The sequence below is a fragment of the Centruroides sculpturatus genome, unplaced genomic scaffold (genome assembly GCF_000671375.1).
Source record: "Centruroides sculpturatus isolate CEXI.00-Female unplaced genomic scaffold, Cexi_2.0 scaffold625, whole genome shotgun sequence".
Classification (NCBI taxonomy): Eukaryota; Metazoa; Arthropoda; class Arachnida; order Scorpiones; family Buthidae; genus Centruroides; species Centruroides sculpturatus.
The window spans coordinates 237,744-256,100 of NW_019384830.1; the positions used below are offsets into that span (position 1 = coordinate 237,744).

General features: G+C 28.3%; 1 protein-coding gene across 1 annotated transcript in view; it reads right to left on the minus strand.

Moving 5' to 3' along the window:
* Positions 1 to 18,357, minus strand: part of LOC111630111 (phosphofurin acidic cluster sorting protein 1-like) — a 66,330-nt gene that overhangs the window by 11,109 nt on the left and 36,864 nt on the right. Inside the window, exons 3-15 of the mRNA XM_023374133.1 lie at positions 14,477 to 14,566; positions 14,290 to 14,409; positions 14,072 to 14,213; positions 8,997 to 9,184; positions 8,854 to 8,913; positions 8,609 to 8,754; positions 8,487 to 8,532; positions 8,309 to 8,365; positions 8,004 to 8,207; positions 4,154 to 4,362; positions 3,919 to 4,073; positions 3,603 to 3,825; positions 3,469 to 3,511 (exon numbers count right to left, since the gene is read on the minus strand). Coding sequence (XP_023229901.1) covers positions 3,469 to 3,511; positions 3,603 to 3,825; positions 3,919 to 4,073; positions 4,154 to 4,362; positions 8,004 to 8,207; positions 8,309 to 8,365; positions 8,487 to 8,532; positions 8,609 to 8,754; positions 8,854 to 8,913; positions 8,997 to 9,184; positions 14,072 to 14,213; positions 14,290 to 14,409; positions 14,477 to 14,566 — 1,683 coding nt within the window. The remainder of the gene's footprint in view (positions 1 to 3,468; positions 3,512 to 3,602; positions 3,826 to 3,918; positions 4,074 to 4,153; positions 4,363 to 8,003; positions 8,208 to 8,308; positions 8,366 to 8,486; positions 8,533 to 8,608; positions 8,755 to 8,853; positions 8,914 to 8,996; positions 9,185 to 14,071; positions 14,214 to 14,289; positions 14,410 to 14,476; positions 14,567 to 18,357) is intronic.

Below are 18,357 nucleotides of genomic sequence, written 5' to 3' on the forward strand. Positions count from 1 at the left end.
TAGACTAGAAGAAAGATCGTTGGGATAGATTTAGACAATAAAAAGGAGTAAAAACGTAAGTACAGTAGAGCGTCGTTTATCCGAAGGAATTCCAGTCGACAAATTTAAATTTTCGCCAGTGCTGTGGCACTGTAATCTTTGGCTATGTCTTCGGCTACTCAAATATTTTACGTTTTTGATACTAAATTAACTTCTGAAGTATAATTTTTTATTGTTTTTATATTTTTCAATATATTTATTTTCTTTGTACAAAATAAAAAAAATAATTTTTAACGATACAATAGTCTTCATTAGGCTTAACATCGATGAAAATTCAACGTGAAGCGACACGCAACGGAGAAAAATTTCAACACAGGATAAATTAATATATTTTTTCGTACATAATTGGTTATCTGAAAAATAAGTTATCCGAACAACCCCAGTCCCCAATTGATTCAGATAAATGACGCTCTACTGTAAAACAAAGTTTTCTTGGTGGAATTTGAAGTGAAAGCCAATCTTGATAAATAAGACCAAAAAAATATTTGTAATATATTAACCGATCAAAATATTTAATTTTCCCAAAGAAAGATGGGAAGCCCAGGCAAATTCTAGTTATATTAGAGTCAATAGTGAAAGACAGATTCAATATATTTAACAAAATGTGTAAAGGAAAGATCAAATATCTTCATTCTCCATTGTTCACAAACACCAGTGACAGTCCAAAATGATTGAGAATTATGGAGATAACCTTTTATTTTTGCAGAGGCACAGTCTCAAATAAAAAGTTATCTCCATAAGTGAAAATTGTTTTGGACTGTCACTGGTGTTTGTGAACAATGGAGAATGAAGATATTTTTGAAGCTTCACTATATTTATATATTTTGTATTTTAACATAAATACTGTCAGCCAAATTTTTAATGTTAACCATCTTATTAATTTATGAACAAATTTTAAACTAAGCTTTTGTATTTTTTTTTCTACATTTTCATTAATGATATAATACTATGTGGATGTGTTATATTGTTTAATATTTCTGACTCTTCATAATAAATATTTGGAATTTCAATACAGTACTGATTTTTTATTTTAGCTTGTTATTCAAACAATAATTCTCAAAATTTCTAGAGGAACCACAATTTCCAGACTATTTGAATGGGGATTTATAAAAGCCTACAACTGTTTTTCTTAATTTTTATTACATAAGATAACAACAAAAACAAAAATTTGCACTTTGTCATGTCCTAATGACAAAGTGCAAATTTTTGTTTTATATATATTGGTTGTTTTATAAAATATAGCAATTTACAATACATAGGTAAAGTAAAAATAATATTTAAATCAAAATAATAAATTAAAAAGAAAAATATACTTAGAAAAGTTAAGAAAAATAAAAAAGAAATTAATGTACTGTTGTCATTCTCAATAGATGAAATAAAAAAGTTACTAATAAATATTTAGAAAAATAACCACTTTTTAAAGTATTCCATCCTTGTTCATTTATTGTTTACTAATAACTTATTGCATTAAAAATGTTGGATTTTAAACTGTTTTATTTTAATTTAATATATTTTTATCTTTTTGTAAATACAGTGAACCCTCCATTAATGGACACTCCTCTACTTAACAGACATTTTACAATCCCCAGACCCTTCAAATAGGATGTCTATATTTACCTGTAAACAGTGGACACTGTTGTCCATAACCTATCTTACAAAAACAAAAAGTCTCACTTTCCATATTCTGAAAGAATTAATTACATACAAAATATTTTAAATCTAATACAAAGAATTGGTTCAGAGGACGAATTTTGACTATAGGCATCAAATAAAGACTGGCTTAAAATAGGAATAATAGGGGAGGGCAGATTGTAAAAAGCCAAACAATATTCTTTATCTGTTAGAGAAGACTAATCTGGTTATTTTGTCAATCACCATTTATCGTCATACATATTAATGTTGTTAAACTTGTGTCTTGTTATTGAAATTAACCTATTCGATGTTGAAATTTTTATTTGTTGCTTGTGATGCCATGATGAATTTTCGTCAATGTTAAGCCTAAAGTTTTTTTTTTTAAAATAATAATTGTGTTTACAGTATCGTAAAAAATTATTTTTTTATGTTTCACAAACAAAATAAATATATTGAATAATATAGAAACAAAAAAAATTATATTTTAAAAGTTTGTTTTAATATAAAAATTGTGATGCAATAGCAACATCTAGTATCAAAAACGTTCCAATGTAAACACAAAAATATTCGGGATTGCTCATGTAGGTCAATGAGGTCAACACGAATATCTTCGGGAACAATGAAGGACAGGTTAATCTTATGGTACCAAGAAACCATAAACTTTTTCAAAGTTATTCATTCATTTGACAAGAACCATAGCACAGTAGTAATGAAAATGAAACAGTTTTAAGGTTAAGACAATGGTGTTTATTTGGTGAGTTTAAAAATCGTGTTATGAAGGCAATTTGCCAACCATTTTAAAATGTACAAAGATACTAGATTTTCTGGCATTTATGATGTAATTTATGATCTTAATAGCTTTGTGGTGGCTGAAGTAATTTTTAATAAATCATTTATTGAAAAAAGCAAAAATGTTCAACAAAATTACACCTATTCAATAACTACAAAGCAGACAAATCCCTATATTAATTTTTATTAGTTGCTTAGATCATAAATGATGTTATAAATGCAAGAATATGAATATCAAACACATTTCCCACCCCTTGAAGTGGCTAGCAAATTGCCTTTGTAACTTGACATTCAAACTCTTCGTCTAAACTGACTTTTTTCCACTCTTCTGTTCATAATAACAGTTTCATTTTTTTTTCCATTACTTCTGTTCATGTCGTTTTTGATGAATTAATAATTAATCAATGTTTATGTTTTGTTGTAATTTTTATGTTCCATTTAATTAAAGTATCCTATACAATCTGTTTGCTATTTAGAATTCAATTAAAATGTGATTTTTTACAGCTAAAAAGATAAATAATATGATGTATATATATATTTTAATTATATATGCTATGTATACTTTTTGGTATTTTCACATTCCTAATGCAAATTTGATGTTCTTGTAATCCATCGTATTCTTCACTTTATAATGATCAGGTTAAAATACAATAAGGATGCTGGCATATACCTCTAAATAGCAGACAAACTTCTCAGTCCCGACGATATCCACTATTCAGAGGTTATACTGTATTTTATTATCTTTAATAGTGTTATGGTTTTCTTTCACAATCGATTTTGATTTGACTACACTAAACTGATTCTTTAATCATACATAACCATTATTTATATTACAAATCTTTAAAATTAATTGTGCCATTTATGTGCACTAAATAACAACTTTATTTTTGGATGCTTTAATGAAAAATATAATTTTTAATATTAAATTAAATTAAGAAATAATACTAAGTTTTACTGAGCCTAATTTAGACTATTAAGAAGTTTAACAAATATATTTTCAATACTTACAGTGACAAAAGGAATAAATGTTGGTGAGGAATCATCTTCTGAGCTAGAAATGAATTTTAAAAACTTTAATTTATACATGCAATGCAATATGTTATACATACAAAACACTCAATAAAAATGAACCTTATATTTACCTTCTATCTTTAAATGTGATCATTGCCTCCGCTATGGGTAATTGCAATAATGAGTTGGCACATGTTAAATAATTTAAAATTCTACTAACAGCTTGCTCTGCATCTGGTCCTGAAGCTGATTCAAAATTGCAATTATCAAGAATATCTTTCCATGACTGTTCTACAAAATTATCTTCATAATCATCATCAACACTAGCAAAATACTTTCCTAGTCTACCAATTCCTGAAATTACATATAGAAAACTAATCAGTAAAAAAATAAATATTTGCTATTTTTGTTATAAAAATGAATATACATTAAATAAGCATCTCATACCTAAAGGAACTATAAAAAATCTAATATAATTTTGCCATTCTGGAGGTCTGGTAGAAAATAATTCCACATACAGGCGAACCACTGAATTCACAAAACTATCCTGTCCTAACACTCCAATCCTTATTGTTGATGGAGCTCTTGAATTGCAGTAGCAACTATTATTTATATTAGAATTTAATTATCACAATTTTGAAATAATAAAAATATTCAATGAAAAACAAAATTAGGTTATTACAATTTTTGTATTTTATTGACTAAACAAACTAAAGAAGCACGCAAGTCAGCAAATGAAGCAGTTGCAACCACACACTGTTGTCTCTCTTGAAGTAACCGTGCTAGACAGAGACCAATTCCATCCAATACACTCACAAGCAGAAAATGTTCAGGTATAGTTTCATCTGATGGAAATATTTTTGCTAGTTGTTCTAATACTATTTTACGTGGCTAAAAATACAAAAATTATTGTACTGTTGTCATTCTCAATAGATGAAATAAAAAAGTTACTAATAAATATTTAGAAAAATAACCACTTTTTAAAGTATTCCATCCTTGTTCATTTATTGTTTACTAATAACTTATTGCATTAAAAATGTTGGATTTTAAACTGTTTTATTTTAATTTAATATATTTTTATCTTTTTGTAAATACAGTGAACCCTCCATTAATGGACACTCCTCTACTTAACAGACATTTTACAATCCCCAGACCCTTCAAATAGGATGTCTATATTTACCTGTAAACAGTGGACACTGTTGTCCATAACCTATCTTACAAAAACAAAAAGTCTCACTTTCCATATTCTGAAAGAATTAATTACATACAAAATATTTTAAATCTAATACAAAGAATTGGTTCAGAGGACGAATTTTGACTATAGGCATCAAATAAAGACTGGCTTAAAATAGGAATAATAGGGGAGGGCAGATTGTAAAAAGCCAAACAATATTCTTTATCTGTTAGAGAAGACTAATCTGGTTATTTTGTCAATCACCATTTATCGTCATACATATTAATGTTGTTAAACTTGTGTCTTGTTATTGAAATTAACCTATTCGATGTTGAAATTTTTATTTGTTGCTTGTGATGCCATGNAAGCCTTAATCCTGTCCCTCTCCCCTGCGGGGGAATTTTGAAAAATCCCTTCTTAGTGTACATTTTCATGACGTACCCTAACTGTGTACCAAATTTCACCTCTTTAGGTTCAGCGGTTTGCTCTGGGCGATGATGAATCAGTCATTCAGTCAGTCAGTCAGGACAAGTAATTTTATATATTTAGATTTATCCATGTTCATTCATTTTAATTGACTATCCCCATACTTATGTATTTTCCTATATAATTATAAAACCATTTTGTTAATCAAATCTGACATTTCCTAATTGTTTTGCTTTCAAAATTTTTTACAATATGTTGGCCAAATAGTCTCCAATTTTCATTTGTATACCCATTTTAGTTATGTTTTTAATGACAACTTTTCATCAATAATGAGTTATCCAGGAAGTTCAAAAAACTGATTTTTTTAATTACTAAATAATACAAATTAAAAATTTATTGTACAATAGGTAATCAAGAATACATCATGCTTGCTTCCTTACTCTCCTGGCTCATTAGCCAATTAGTTGAAAAATATTTAATAGCAAAAGTTGAAAAATAATTATAAAGTCAGAGAGCTCAAGTACTGAAAGTAATTTTACAGATACATAAACTGGTCAGATTTTTTTTCACACAAAAAATTCTATAGGCTGAATGGACAGTTTGCAAATTGCAAACTAGTAATATACACATTAGTTAGTTTATTCTCATCTTTTATTGATCAAATTTAGTTTAAATGTTCTTTGTCACAAATATCACCTTAATAAGTGTTGCATAATGGCACAAGGCAGAAAACAAAAAAATAAAATTATGTTGCCAAAGCAGGTTGCTTAGGGCTGTTTTAAACATATACTCAAATCATTAGCATTTATTATATTAGTAGCAAGTGTACTGATAGTTATGGAGTATGTTGGAATCAGTAGGCTTAAGCCTGCAATTCTAAGAAAAAAATATATGCAGTCCCAGCAGAAGCCTAGAAAGTTCCTTTCCAGTCCACGTCCTAAAAATTGTTGATCATCACTGCCTTAAAACATTTGCTCTGATATCAGAAGGAAGCTTGCTATTTCAAGGTAGAATTGTTACATAATAAAATGTGCTTTTATCATCAACCAGAAAGCAAATGATAAAGTAGCCAATGGAAGCATATGTTGTCTTTGTTGCCAAAGAAGTCAAAGGGAATGTAGACAAAATTCACAGAAAGTCATGTTGACCTTCTTTTTGACTGCAAGGGCCTACTGTTAATTGGGTTCCTTGCACATGGAAATACCATAAATGCTGCTTTATGAGAAAAATTCTGAAATCTTTGAACATCAATTATCAAGTCCAAACAAGCTAGACTGATCACCACAGAAGTCATTGGTCTGCGATTTAAAAAAATTGTAGACCCACTGTCATCCATCTTTCCTTAATTTCAAGAACAAGGTTAGATAGATAAAAGAGACCAGATATGAAAGATTAGGAGCAGGAGGTCCCGATTAACTATATACAAACTTCTGGTGCAAACTGGAAGTCACATTATTTCAATTAAAAATTCTCTCTCTCAAAGGAGTTACACGACTGGCATGACTCCATTGTTAAAGAAAAGTATGATGTATAGGGGCAAGCCACTACTAATTTGAGATAGGGAGCATATATTTTAAAATGAAATAAATTAAAAATACGATTAAAAATTGCAGCCTGGCATTGTGACAATGTCACAATAAATAATTGCTCATTCTTCTTCATAATAATTTTCAGTGTGGGGAGTGGGCATTGGTCAAGGATTGCCTGTCCAAATTCAATTGGTAAACACTGCAGTATCTGATATACAGTCTAAATTTGTCTCCTATGACTTTCATAGTTTTAGGAAGTTGAAGAAGCCTCTTCAGGGTCACAGATTTCACTCACTCAGATAAAGTGCTGCAGGATGCAATTCAGAAGTGATTTTTGTCAGCAATCCACCAACTTCTACATAAGAGAAGTCAAACATCTGATGCAATGATGGAATAAGTACTTTATAAGCTGTGAGATTATTTTTAAGGTGAGTTACAATTATATTGTTAATATGCCATTTTGTTCATTTTCAATTTTATCACCCTTATAGACTCATTCTTGTAATTGTGCATAACAGCAACCAACAAAGAAATGTACTGTACTATAATTGCTATTAAATTTAAAAATCAGCACAAACTTCCTGGACAATACATCAATCTACCATGATTCATTTATTGATAACTTGCAAGACATCGTGGACATCATAATTTCAATACATTCATAATGAAACCCTTTCTAGTTTTAAATTGTTAAAAAAAAATAGAGAATAATTAGTTTTTGTTTTTATAGCTGACAGATTCAAATGTATAGAAATTACTTTTATTTATAATTTTTTCAGTCTAATAATAATGATTAATTTATAGTTTCACAGTCTAAAACTTAACTGACAATAGCACCCATAGACCACACCTCTATCAATTGAGCTGCCAATAGATCTAAACTAAAACTTAGTCCCAGATAATGTTAAATTTTAATCATCATGGTTTTTGACTTAAAATATAGCTAATAAGTTATAAATACAATTTAAACCACTCTATTTTCCCAATTATTACAAGTTGATTACAAGATGAGTAAAGTTACAAGATGGTTATTGGATAAAATTATAATTCAATTTTGAATATAAGACAATTGTTTGTGTTTTTAAAAAGCTATTAGAAAATATGACTGTGTTATTAGTATATGAAAAATCATATTAATCATTTAAAAAAAAAACGTTTTTCTTCTTTTGGTTTTTCCCCTTTTCAATGAATTCTTAAAATAAACAGGAACATTTAAAAATAATATTGCTAAGATGCATTACAGAAAATAAAATATATTTGTTTTTAATTAATTAAAATATTATAGTTTAAAAGTAATATGTAAAAAATATTGTTAGTAAACAATTTATTCTGAAAAATGAGACCACCAGAAAAATCAATCCATCTGCATTAATTAAAAAGTTTTTAAATATAATAATTCTTACACTGCTCTCAGTATCCCTTGGTGTTAAAACTTTCTCTGTACCACTTTTATCTTTACTTTCTTTAATACTAGATTTTTCTTTGGATGTAGAAGTACTTTTTTCTCGAGCAAACAATTTGCTTCTAGTAGAATGAACTGACGTTGTTGAATTTCTAGGTGGACTACTTACAACACTATCTGGATGTTCTTGATCTGTACCAGATTCCTACAAACATTATAAATAAAATAAAAAAGAAGAGTGATTTTAAAAATATGCAACAGAATACAGTCACAAAAATAAATAATATATAAAAATTTTACTATTACCTGAAAATTATCACCTTCAGCTTTTCTTAACGAATCTTCATGTAATTCCGAAATAATCTGAAATATAGGCACAAAACTGAAAAATATTGTGATTACTATAAAATACTAAAAATTTTAATCTTTGGCAGTAGCATAAAAATGCATAATATAAATACATTGAATGAGATATGTGACTTACTTTATTCTTATCACTTTGTGTTAATGTACCAGATGAAAAAAAAGGCCTAAAACAAATTTCAATTTTATAATTTAATATTTGGTATGCAAATATATTTTAAAAAATCACTTCCAAAATAATACCTTAAACCAGGTTTGGGTGCTGAAGATATGCTAGCGTCATCATCCATATCTGGTTCACTGTCTGTTACATCTTCTGATTCATCAAAAAGATCTCTCATGTTTTTAGGATCATGTTCTGGAATAACATCATACCCTTGTCCAAAACTCTGAAATTAATTTTGTTTTTTTTTTTAATTTTTATTCTATAATAACCATATAGCATCAATAAACTTAATAGATTAAAAATATTTTCAGGCATAACTTACTTCTGTTTCAGGAACTCTAAATTTTTTTAACAGAGCAGCAAATTTCTGTTTGATGTTACGCTAAAACAATATAACAAATTGACAATAACTATAAAATAAAAAATTCCTTATGATCATAAAATATTTCAAAATAGTAATCATACATCTGAGGTATCAGATCGAGATTCTGAACTTTGTGGATTTAAAAATTTTTGAAAATGAGATCGTCTCCTCCCATTTTGTGCACTATGAGCAGAAACTGCAACTCTGGTTGGTTCACTGTCACATCCTTCTTCATTTGAGCTATATTCTTCATCAGTAAAATTATCAACTTCTGCAACTCTCTGTGAATCTAAAATCATCATTTATTATTATTATTTTTAATCATTTTTAACTAATGTTAATTCAGTAAATATTTAAATTATTAAACAAGTTTAAGCCTTCATTTCTTTAAAATATACACAAACACAAAACTTCTTCAATTCAACATAACTGACATAAAGTATGATCATAACTGAAGTTCACTTATTCCAACTTTTTTGTAGTAAAAAACTTATTGGAAGACTTTCAAATTTATTATGTTTATAAAAAAAAATAGTTAATGATTTACACAAAAGTTTTTTATTGTGATGTGAAGAAAAAAAAAGACACAAAAAAGTAAATGAAAATCATGACATAAAAATTACTGTATCTGCAATTATTTTAAGTTAAATGTTTTAGTTTCACTAAAATTAGTTAAGTTGCAATTTTGAATATGTAATTAATAAAAATATCATTGATACTTTGCTCTATTATAAGCCTGTTTTCACCAAATTAGCAGTGTGTTAGTTGTGTTAAACTGTTTCAAATTTTTGACAATATTCTGTTAGTCAATTTTTTGAAAATTCATAAAATAATGAAATTTCAGGAAATTATTTTCAAGTTTTAAATCTGGATGTAAACAAATTTGTTTCAGGAAAATGGTTCATGATAGTGAAACTATCATAGAAAACATTCACTAATAAATATGCACAATAACAATAATTCATACTAAAAATTGCATATTGTCAAACTATGCTGTAACTACAGCAAACACAATTGAAGTAATCCCTATATTATCATCCTACATGATCTGTTATATTCAGGATTGCTTTCTGTAGATTCATTTCTATGAGACACAGTTAATATGTCTCAAAGAAATGAATCTACAGAACTGTGATTTTGTTGAAATGGAAGTGACTTATGAATGACTACAGAATATTTTGTAGACTAAGAAAAATTTGTATCAATTAAAACAAAAAGTAAATATATATATTTGCAAAATTTGAACAGTCACATAATGCATAATGCTAAATGTTTGCCATACTATTAAATTTAAAGAAATCCTTAATAAAATTGCAATCATTATTGTAAAAAAAAAATTCTAAATGTTTATAATAAATTTGTTACTTAATGTGAAAATTCCCGTCCTTTCTTATTATGAAATCATTTTAAATATAATATTTTCAATAAAAAAATAAATAAATTGAATTACAAGTTTCAATTGAAAAATTAGGTTGTAGATAGAGCAATAAAATAAATGAAACACTTGTTGTTACAATTACAATGCACTATTAACTTACAAGCAACAAGAGGCTGATGTATTAGTCAAGGTCACTATCATTAGAACACCATTAGGTGATGAATCATTTAAAACAAGTTTTCTATTTTAATCTTATTCTAAAATTCATTTAATTAAAATAAATACAATTAACTGAAACTTTCTAATTAACAGAAATAATATATATCAAATAATTTTTATCATATTTTAATTTAATTAAAATGTTTAAATTACTAAATAATCAATATAAGATAAATATAAATAAATAATCAGATTTATAATTAAAAAACATGCTTTAAATTTTTGATTTTTCATTAATCTTATAGATGATGGACTGTCATTGAATCAATTTGCATTGAGTAAATAGTTAAAGTTAACAATACTGGACTAATTAGTCACACATTTTGAATAGCTGAACCATTTAGTAAAAATTAATTTCATTTTAAGCCTTAAAAAAATTTGAAAGTAAAGTAGAATAATGTGAAAAGAATAAACACAATTAGTAATGAGTGTCATGCTATTTCAAATCATTATTTAATGTGACCATGTAATAATATAGAAAAATCATATTATATCATAAAACACACAAAAAAATAAAAACAAGTCATATTCTACATCATCTTATAACAATTTTCTGAATTAAATTGTTATAAGATGATGTAGTTAGATAAGATGATAAGATGATTTGTTTTTAAACAAAACTTGTGTTAGTGAATCAAAAATTTTTTCTGAATTTTGGTTTGATTCAATGCATATAAGCAAACATGAAAATAATAATACTATTGAACTTGGATATAATCATTTGAATTTATTTGCATTTAAATGATTTGTAAATAATCAATGAAATTCCACTGTAGATATTTCTAAATAACTTATAGTAGATAATATTAAATTCCAGATTCAAGTATCAGAAATCTTATCCATATTAAAAAATATAAAAAATATGATCACTAACTCAACCATTTCTATCAATTATAGCATATAAACTGTAAGCACTACACACACACACACACACACAATTACATATATTATAAATATAAATAATATATATATTTCCTTTCACAATGACGCTAATAATTAATTTAGTAGCTGAATAAAAGTGTGAGGGCCCGGATTTAAGATTCGAATATTTTTATTCATTAGATTAAAAGTTAGGGTTAACACAAAAAAGGGAAAAACAACCGACAAATTTTCTCATAAAAACTCCGTTCCCACGACAATACTTCCCTGTAGAAGATGAGTTAACTGTTGTGTCATAAGTTTGTCACTTCGCCCACTATTGGTCAACGAAGATCATCACCTGTGACGTACATGGGGAAATCTCGAAAAAAGAGCCCCCATATAAAAGGCAAGTGCGATGACGACACAAGGGGGGAAAAGTTATTTTCTATACTGTGTGTGTGGATTACCTGCCTCTCGTCGCCACCGTCTTCAACAGACTTTGAACTTTGGACTATATTCCGAACCCAGGAGAACAAGAAGCTACATCCTGTATAACTCAAGGTATTTATCCTACACGCGATGATATGCAAGCTCTCTCTCGTTATTCGAATATTCCAACTCGCGGTTAGGGGCGCGACTACTCTATACTTTGCCGTTACTTTATGAACTATACGGATTGAACCCCCGAGAGGGATTTGTATTCCAATTATTAACCATGTATAAATGTACAGAATAAACGAGTATTTTGTTAATGAACTTGGATTGGTGTGCGTTTCTTCCGACATTTTCCACTCTATACTGAACCCGAAGTCCTCGACGAGATTGCTCGTGATAATTCCCCATCCATCCGCGTATCTATCCGCGATAAATTGATAGATTGGTGTCAGATCCTGACAGGTGAAAGAATCTAACGAGCCTTTCTCCTAAACCTTTTTTTTCCCATCCTTTAGACAAGCGAGACCGGACCTCAAGGTCTTGAGTCAAGTAAGTGGTAGGAGAGGGACATCCTCGTAAACATCCTACCCCCGATTAGTCTCACAAAAGATATAAAATTTTAAGTATATATGTAGTAAATAGATTACCATAATAGTTTAAAGTTTTTGAACAGTTTTGTCATAAACTCTTATTATGCAAATAGAAGCAAATAAAAGGTGCTCATTCATGTTTGGCATAATCATTGTAAACTGTCAGATTAAGATAATTGTAAGATCCAGGAGTTAATTGTTCAATTAGCACTAACATGTGGGAAAAAACCTTTTCCCAATTTATGGTATTTCCATCTCCCATGGGATCAAGTGAATATTAAGTCAAACTGTCAACAGTTGTCACCAATATCCAGTTGTCCAGAAAAATTCTAAATGTTTATAATAAGATTGTTACTTAATGCGAATATTCCCATCTTTTCTTATTATGAAATCATTTTAAATATAATATTTTCATTTCAAGCCTTAACACATTATCCAGTTGTTGATGCATGGGAACATCGATGGTGTAATCGAAAAGAGAACAAGTCTAATCCCCACCGCCTTAGCCAGCCCAGTGACGACACATTTGAACTGTCATCACTAGACAACATAAAGTCACGAGACCAAATTCCCAAACCTGATGGTGATATAACAGCCACACACCCAACCTTTGGGGTAAACCTGATACAAGGAGGATGGCGGACTCCATCTAAATGCTGGTCAGAAGCTCATCTGTCACTACCCTCATCCTCCTTTTCGATGATGTTCTGATACTACGAGAGGTCAACTGATTGCCTACCAGAGGTAAATTACATAGATTGATGTAAACTTTCTCTCTCGGTCAATATAGACTTAAGTAGATAGTCCCCTGTTATCGCTTGGGACAAAAGCTAGAATTAGTATAACAGATATATTTTAGTCCTTAGTCATAGTACTGGATGTTATGTTGTTTATGTCTGCATGTAACTTAGTGTATTAGTTTATTGTACTCATTTAGGTTATTAAACTTTTGTTATTTGTTAACCTGGTAACCTGTCTTTACTCAGATGCATGTCAACGTACCCGCAACTCTGCCGCTCAATTCTGCCCTCAATATTAAATGTCAATCTTTGGATGACAAAGTATCATTGTGAGTTAAGATGAATGAATTTATCTTAACTGGTGTCAGACCTGACAGGAGAGAAAAATTCTATGATTTTCATCCCATCTCCGATCTTAACTGGCAAAACTAAGCCATCCAGTGACACTTGAGTGGGACTTACTGTCCTGACGTCAGGAAAAGGGTTTAGAGTTGTTATTAGTTATTAGAGCATCACTCTCTAACCCCCCGGCTTCTCACATAATCATGTAAAAATTTATTAATATAATATAATGCACACAAAAACTATAATTCTAAAAATTGTTAATTTTTTAAATAGGCTAATTTTATAAAATATTACATTATTATATTTACACAAGTTATTCTCAAAGTTCTTAGAAGTTAGTTAAATTAAAATGAAACTGACAAACTGCTTAGTTAAACAAACTATCCTGTATTAGTAAAATATTGACATGACTTTTAAGTTAACATTATTAAATATAATATCCAAAACACTGTCAATATTTCAACTATTGAATTTGAAATGCAGCATCTATGTTTTCTATGACTGCTAAATATGGTTGACAGATGGACCAATATGCAACCAAGATGACAATTTTTCCATTTATTAAAGAGGATAATTAATATTTCCTGTTATATAAAAGTATAATATACCTGCTACTTTTTGTCTATCTGATTCATCATGATCAATTGGTTGACTTGATAGAGAAAGAATTGTCAGACGTGCCATAACTTCATTTTTATCTTTATCCAAAAGAAGTTCAAGTTCTTGATTATCAACACATCTTTGTAATACCTGTATGATATAAATAATATAATGCTATTAAACAAATTTTATTTAATAATTATTATTATAAAATTATATTTAATACCTGTGTTAAGTTTATTTCCCCAACAGCAAGTGTTTTAAATCCTAACATAGCACTATTTTTATGTTTACTTTTTTGAAGCATTATATGTAAAAGATTATTATTTTTTATATAATGAGGGTACTGAAATTAAAAATAATTATATTTTAATAATATTTTAATAGCTCGTAATAATATTTATTTTTGTTACCTGTAAAGAAAATGTCAAATCTAACTGAGTATCCAACAGACTTCCATTTGGAACAATAAATGAGCTTGATCGTAAAATATGTTTGAAATTCTATAAAAAATTAAAATGAATAAAGTGCATATATATTTAAATAAATGAAATTAAAAGACTGAAAAACTGTAAATATAATTCATCATATTTCAAATTCCAACAAATAGTTTTTAAATTAATTCTTTATGTAATTTATTTATATCATTTCATCTTTACAGACTTAAAAAGCTTCCAATATTATCAATGCAAGCTATAATAATATTGTAAATGGAACCTAATGGTACTGTACATTTGCCATTAATTATATAATATTTTCATTCAGTTAGGTTATATTGCAATTAAACAAAATATTAAAAAATGTGTAGACAAAATATCAAATTTCATTCTTATCAAAAAAATGTCATTATCAGTAATTTGTTTAAAAAAAAACCTTGAATAAGATCAACATGATTAGTAAACTTTTATTCATTCAAAAGAGGGGAAAAATACTTTTAATTTATTTTTGACTCTAGTTACAAAATTAAAAACTCTTAAAAAAAAATTATTGCAGCTTTAGTAGATAAATGGAAAGAATTTCAAGTGCTCCTTCTGATAAATTTAATAAAAACAAAATTACCCAATAAATGTAAAATGGATGATTTAAATTTGTATATAAAGGAAAGAAAGAATATAGAAATGGAAGTAAAACTGATATAATCAAACTTTTGTGTATCATATTTCGGTTAATTTTGAGATGATGTTTGTCATGTTTTTCTAAGATTTTTGTATCAGTTTGATGGAAATGATAGGTAAATTTTGAAATACAATTGAGATCTGGAAACTCAACTCTTGATGACTCAATATTGCATAAAACTCATTATGTCATACAAAAAAAAAACTAATTTAATTTTTACCTCTAACATTAACACTAGAATCAAATAAGTTATCATTCTTCTATAGCAACACTAGATGATAACACTAATTCTGTGAGTTAACAAAGAACATGACTTTTTCCAAAGTGCCACTGCAAAATGCCATGATGCAAATTCACTAACTCAAAAATAGTGACTGAATAGCCAATATTTCTGTAATTAAAATTTAACTGAAATAGAAATAGTCACCATTTCTTAATTAACTATATACACATAGTTAATATATATGTGAGACCCGAAAGGCCCCTAGGTCTAAATTAATATTTTATTAATAATGTTAAAATAATGTCACCAAATATTACTTCATTTTTGGTGAGAAAAATACTGTTTTAACGTGGGAATAGGCAGATAACAGATGTTACTTCCTTTCACAGAAGAGAACATCCTCTGACTTTCCCTTATCTGGTTAAAATCCTGCTCAGATGGGAAATGGTTACCCCTCATTCATTCCCCTTTCATCCGTTCTCACGAAAGAGTTACTGGCCGATGATTGGTCGAAATTCAGAAGATATATAGGGAACTTGTTAGAATTCGGCGAGTTCAGCGACGGAGTTCAGCGACAGATCTGAAAGCGTCCAAACTCCACATACGTTTCCCTCCTGATGACCAATGTCCTTAGACGAGTCACATACAGAATAAGTCTAGAGTCTGCACATAGAAATTATACTTGGATTTTGTGCACATAGTGATCTCCCATACGAAGAAGTAAATGAACTTTATCTCCAAGCGTCCCTTGCATACAGAGAAGAAGACGAACGACAACTAAACAGATCGTATGTTTTATAACGATTTTGTGAGCTCTCTCTCTCGATCGCGAATAGGGTATAATTTAAGTTTAATTATCTCCTGATTTGTATATTAGTTGTAGTAGTTCTATCTCTCGTTTATCCACATTTTTGTATGAGTTTAATTTCTTGGTTTATTAAATTTATTATTTCGTTATTAATCAAAATATCTCCTAATATGAATCGTAATAAGTATACTTCACGCGTGTTAATCCGCGTGTTATAAGATTTATTAACTGGTGTCAAGGAATCCTGACGTAGCTCTAGACTACACAGCCTAGATCATCCTTAAACATAAAGCCCTCCTATATAAAACTTTTAAGATCGGATCTCGCGATCCGAAACTAAGGAGACAGATTTCGGTTAATCTGTGCCGATTAAGTGGTACAAACAATCCCCCTCGGATTAGAGTACCCCCGGCTACTCTCACATATATATGAAATTTCATACATAATACCTTTACGAAAATTCCACTATTTAGACTAGCATTATCCCTCATCATTATTGGTAACTAATCTTCTTCTTAGTCAACATCAAGTCAAGTTTGTGGGACTCTACTGTATTTGAAAACAATTTATTTTTTATTCCTACAAATTTTATTTGTTTAAAACACCCAGAAGGCAGGGTCTTATGAGTCTTCAAAATAAAATTGCATTATTTTATTTTGGAGACCCAGAAATTTCTGCATTAGCTGAAAAAAACTAATGGTTTCAACTATTTAGGATATTACTTTTTCAAAAGTGGCATAAACCCAACAGTTTGATACTATTCTTATACAGTCAAGCTTCTATATTACAAAGTTGCTAAATCTTGAAAAAAATTTGCTGTAGGAAAATTTCGTTATACAGAAATCCCATGTTTTGGTAAATAAAGTATAATTTTAATGTACTTTTTCATTACTTTATGTAATTTAAGTTGATATAAACATAATATATAGTAATAATGTAATATAAACAGTTTTAATTTTAAGTTTTGTAAAAAATAATTGTAATTTTTTGTTGTACAGAACAATTAAAAAAAGTTTTCTCTTTATAATATGCTTCACACTTATTAAGAGCATTAAAACTGCTTCATCTATATCAATATAAATGCAGATTTTAGTGCATTTCCCTATAGGTCTCACATCACTGGCTAATTTCAAAACTGATTCATGATTTGTTATTATGATTGATAAAGTACTCACAGGAATTCCAAACTTTGTTACAATGTCTTTCTTTTTTGAGCCTTTATCAACTTCCTGCAATAAATTAATATTTTTAATAATGCTTAAACACTTTATTAACAGTTGTTCAAATTCCAACTGGAGGCTTATTAAATAAAATAAAATCTCATTAATGCCAAAAATTAGTCCAGCAGTTGTCACAATTAGGACCTTTCTAATGTTTTTGACATTCATTAATTGTAAATCCTTTATCTGTCAACAATGTCATTTGGACCTAATTTCTTTCCCCCTTCTTTATAACCAGTAGCCACGTGGGGGCAGATTACATGATGGTTTTAAAAGCTAACAACCAGTATTTCTTATATCTGGCCTGTGGGTTTACAGACTGATATCTGAAATTGAATCTAAATTTGAACTCGACCCAGATGGATTAATTGACTTTTAATTATCGATGGTCCTTATAAATTAAAAAGGAATTTTTTATATAGAAATTTAATTTCATTATTTACAAGCAATTTTACATATATTTTTGGTTGAAAGAGCAGCGTATGATGCAAAAATTCATTATACAGAGAAATTCACTATATATAGAAGTTTTTAATATGAAAGTATGACTATTTATTTTGAATAATACAAATATAAAACAATAGAATTCATTGTAATATTTAGTAGGCAATAAACTAATTATGGGATTCAAATTTTAAATTATTTTTAACTATTTTACAAACTCATTAGTTATGAATATTAACTTATAAAATAATATTCAATTACTGAATACATTTATATAAAACTATATTTTGTTAAATCGAACTGTTTAAAAAACTGTTAATTAAATAGTCTTTTTCACTAAAATTTAATAAATAAAAGCCTAACGTATATGAAAAGATCTACTTACAAGATAAGGTTATAAATAATGGTTGTAAGATAAAATGACACATTATCACAAGATTATCAATTAAATATATGAAATTAAATTAAAAAAAAAAAAAAAAA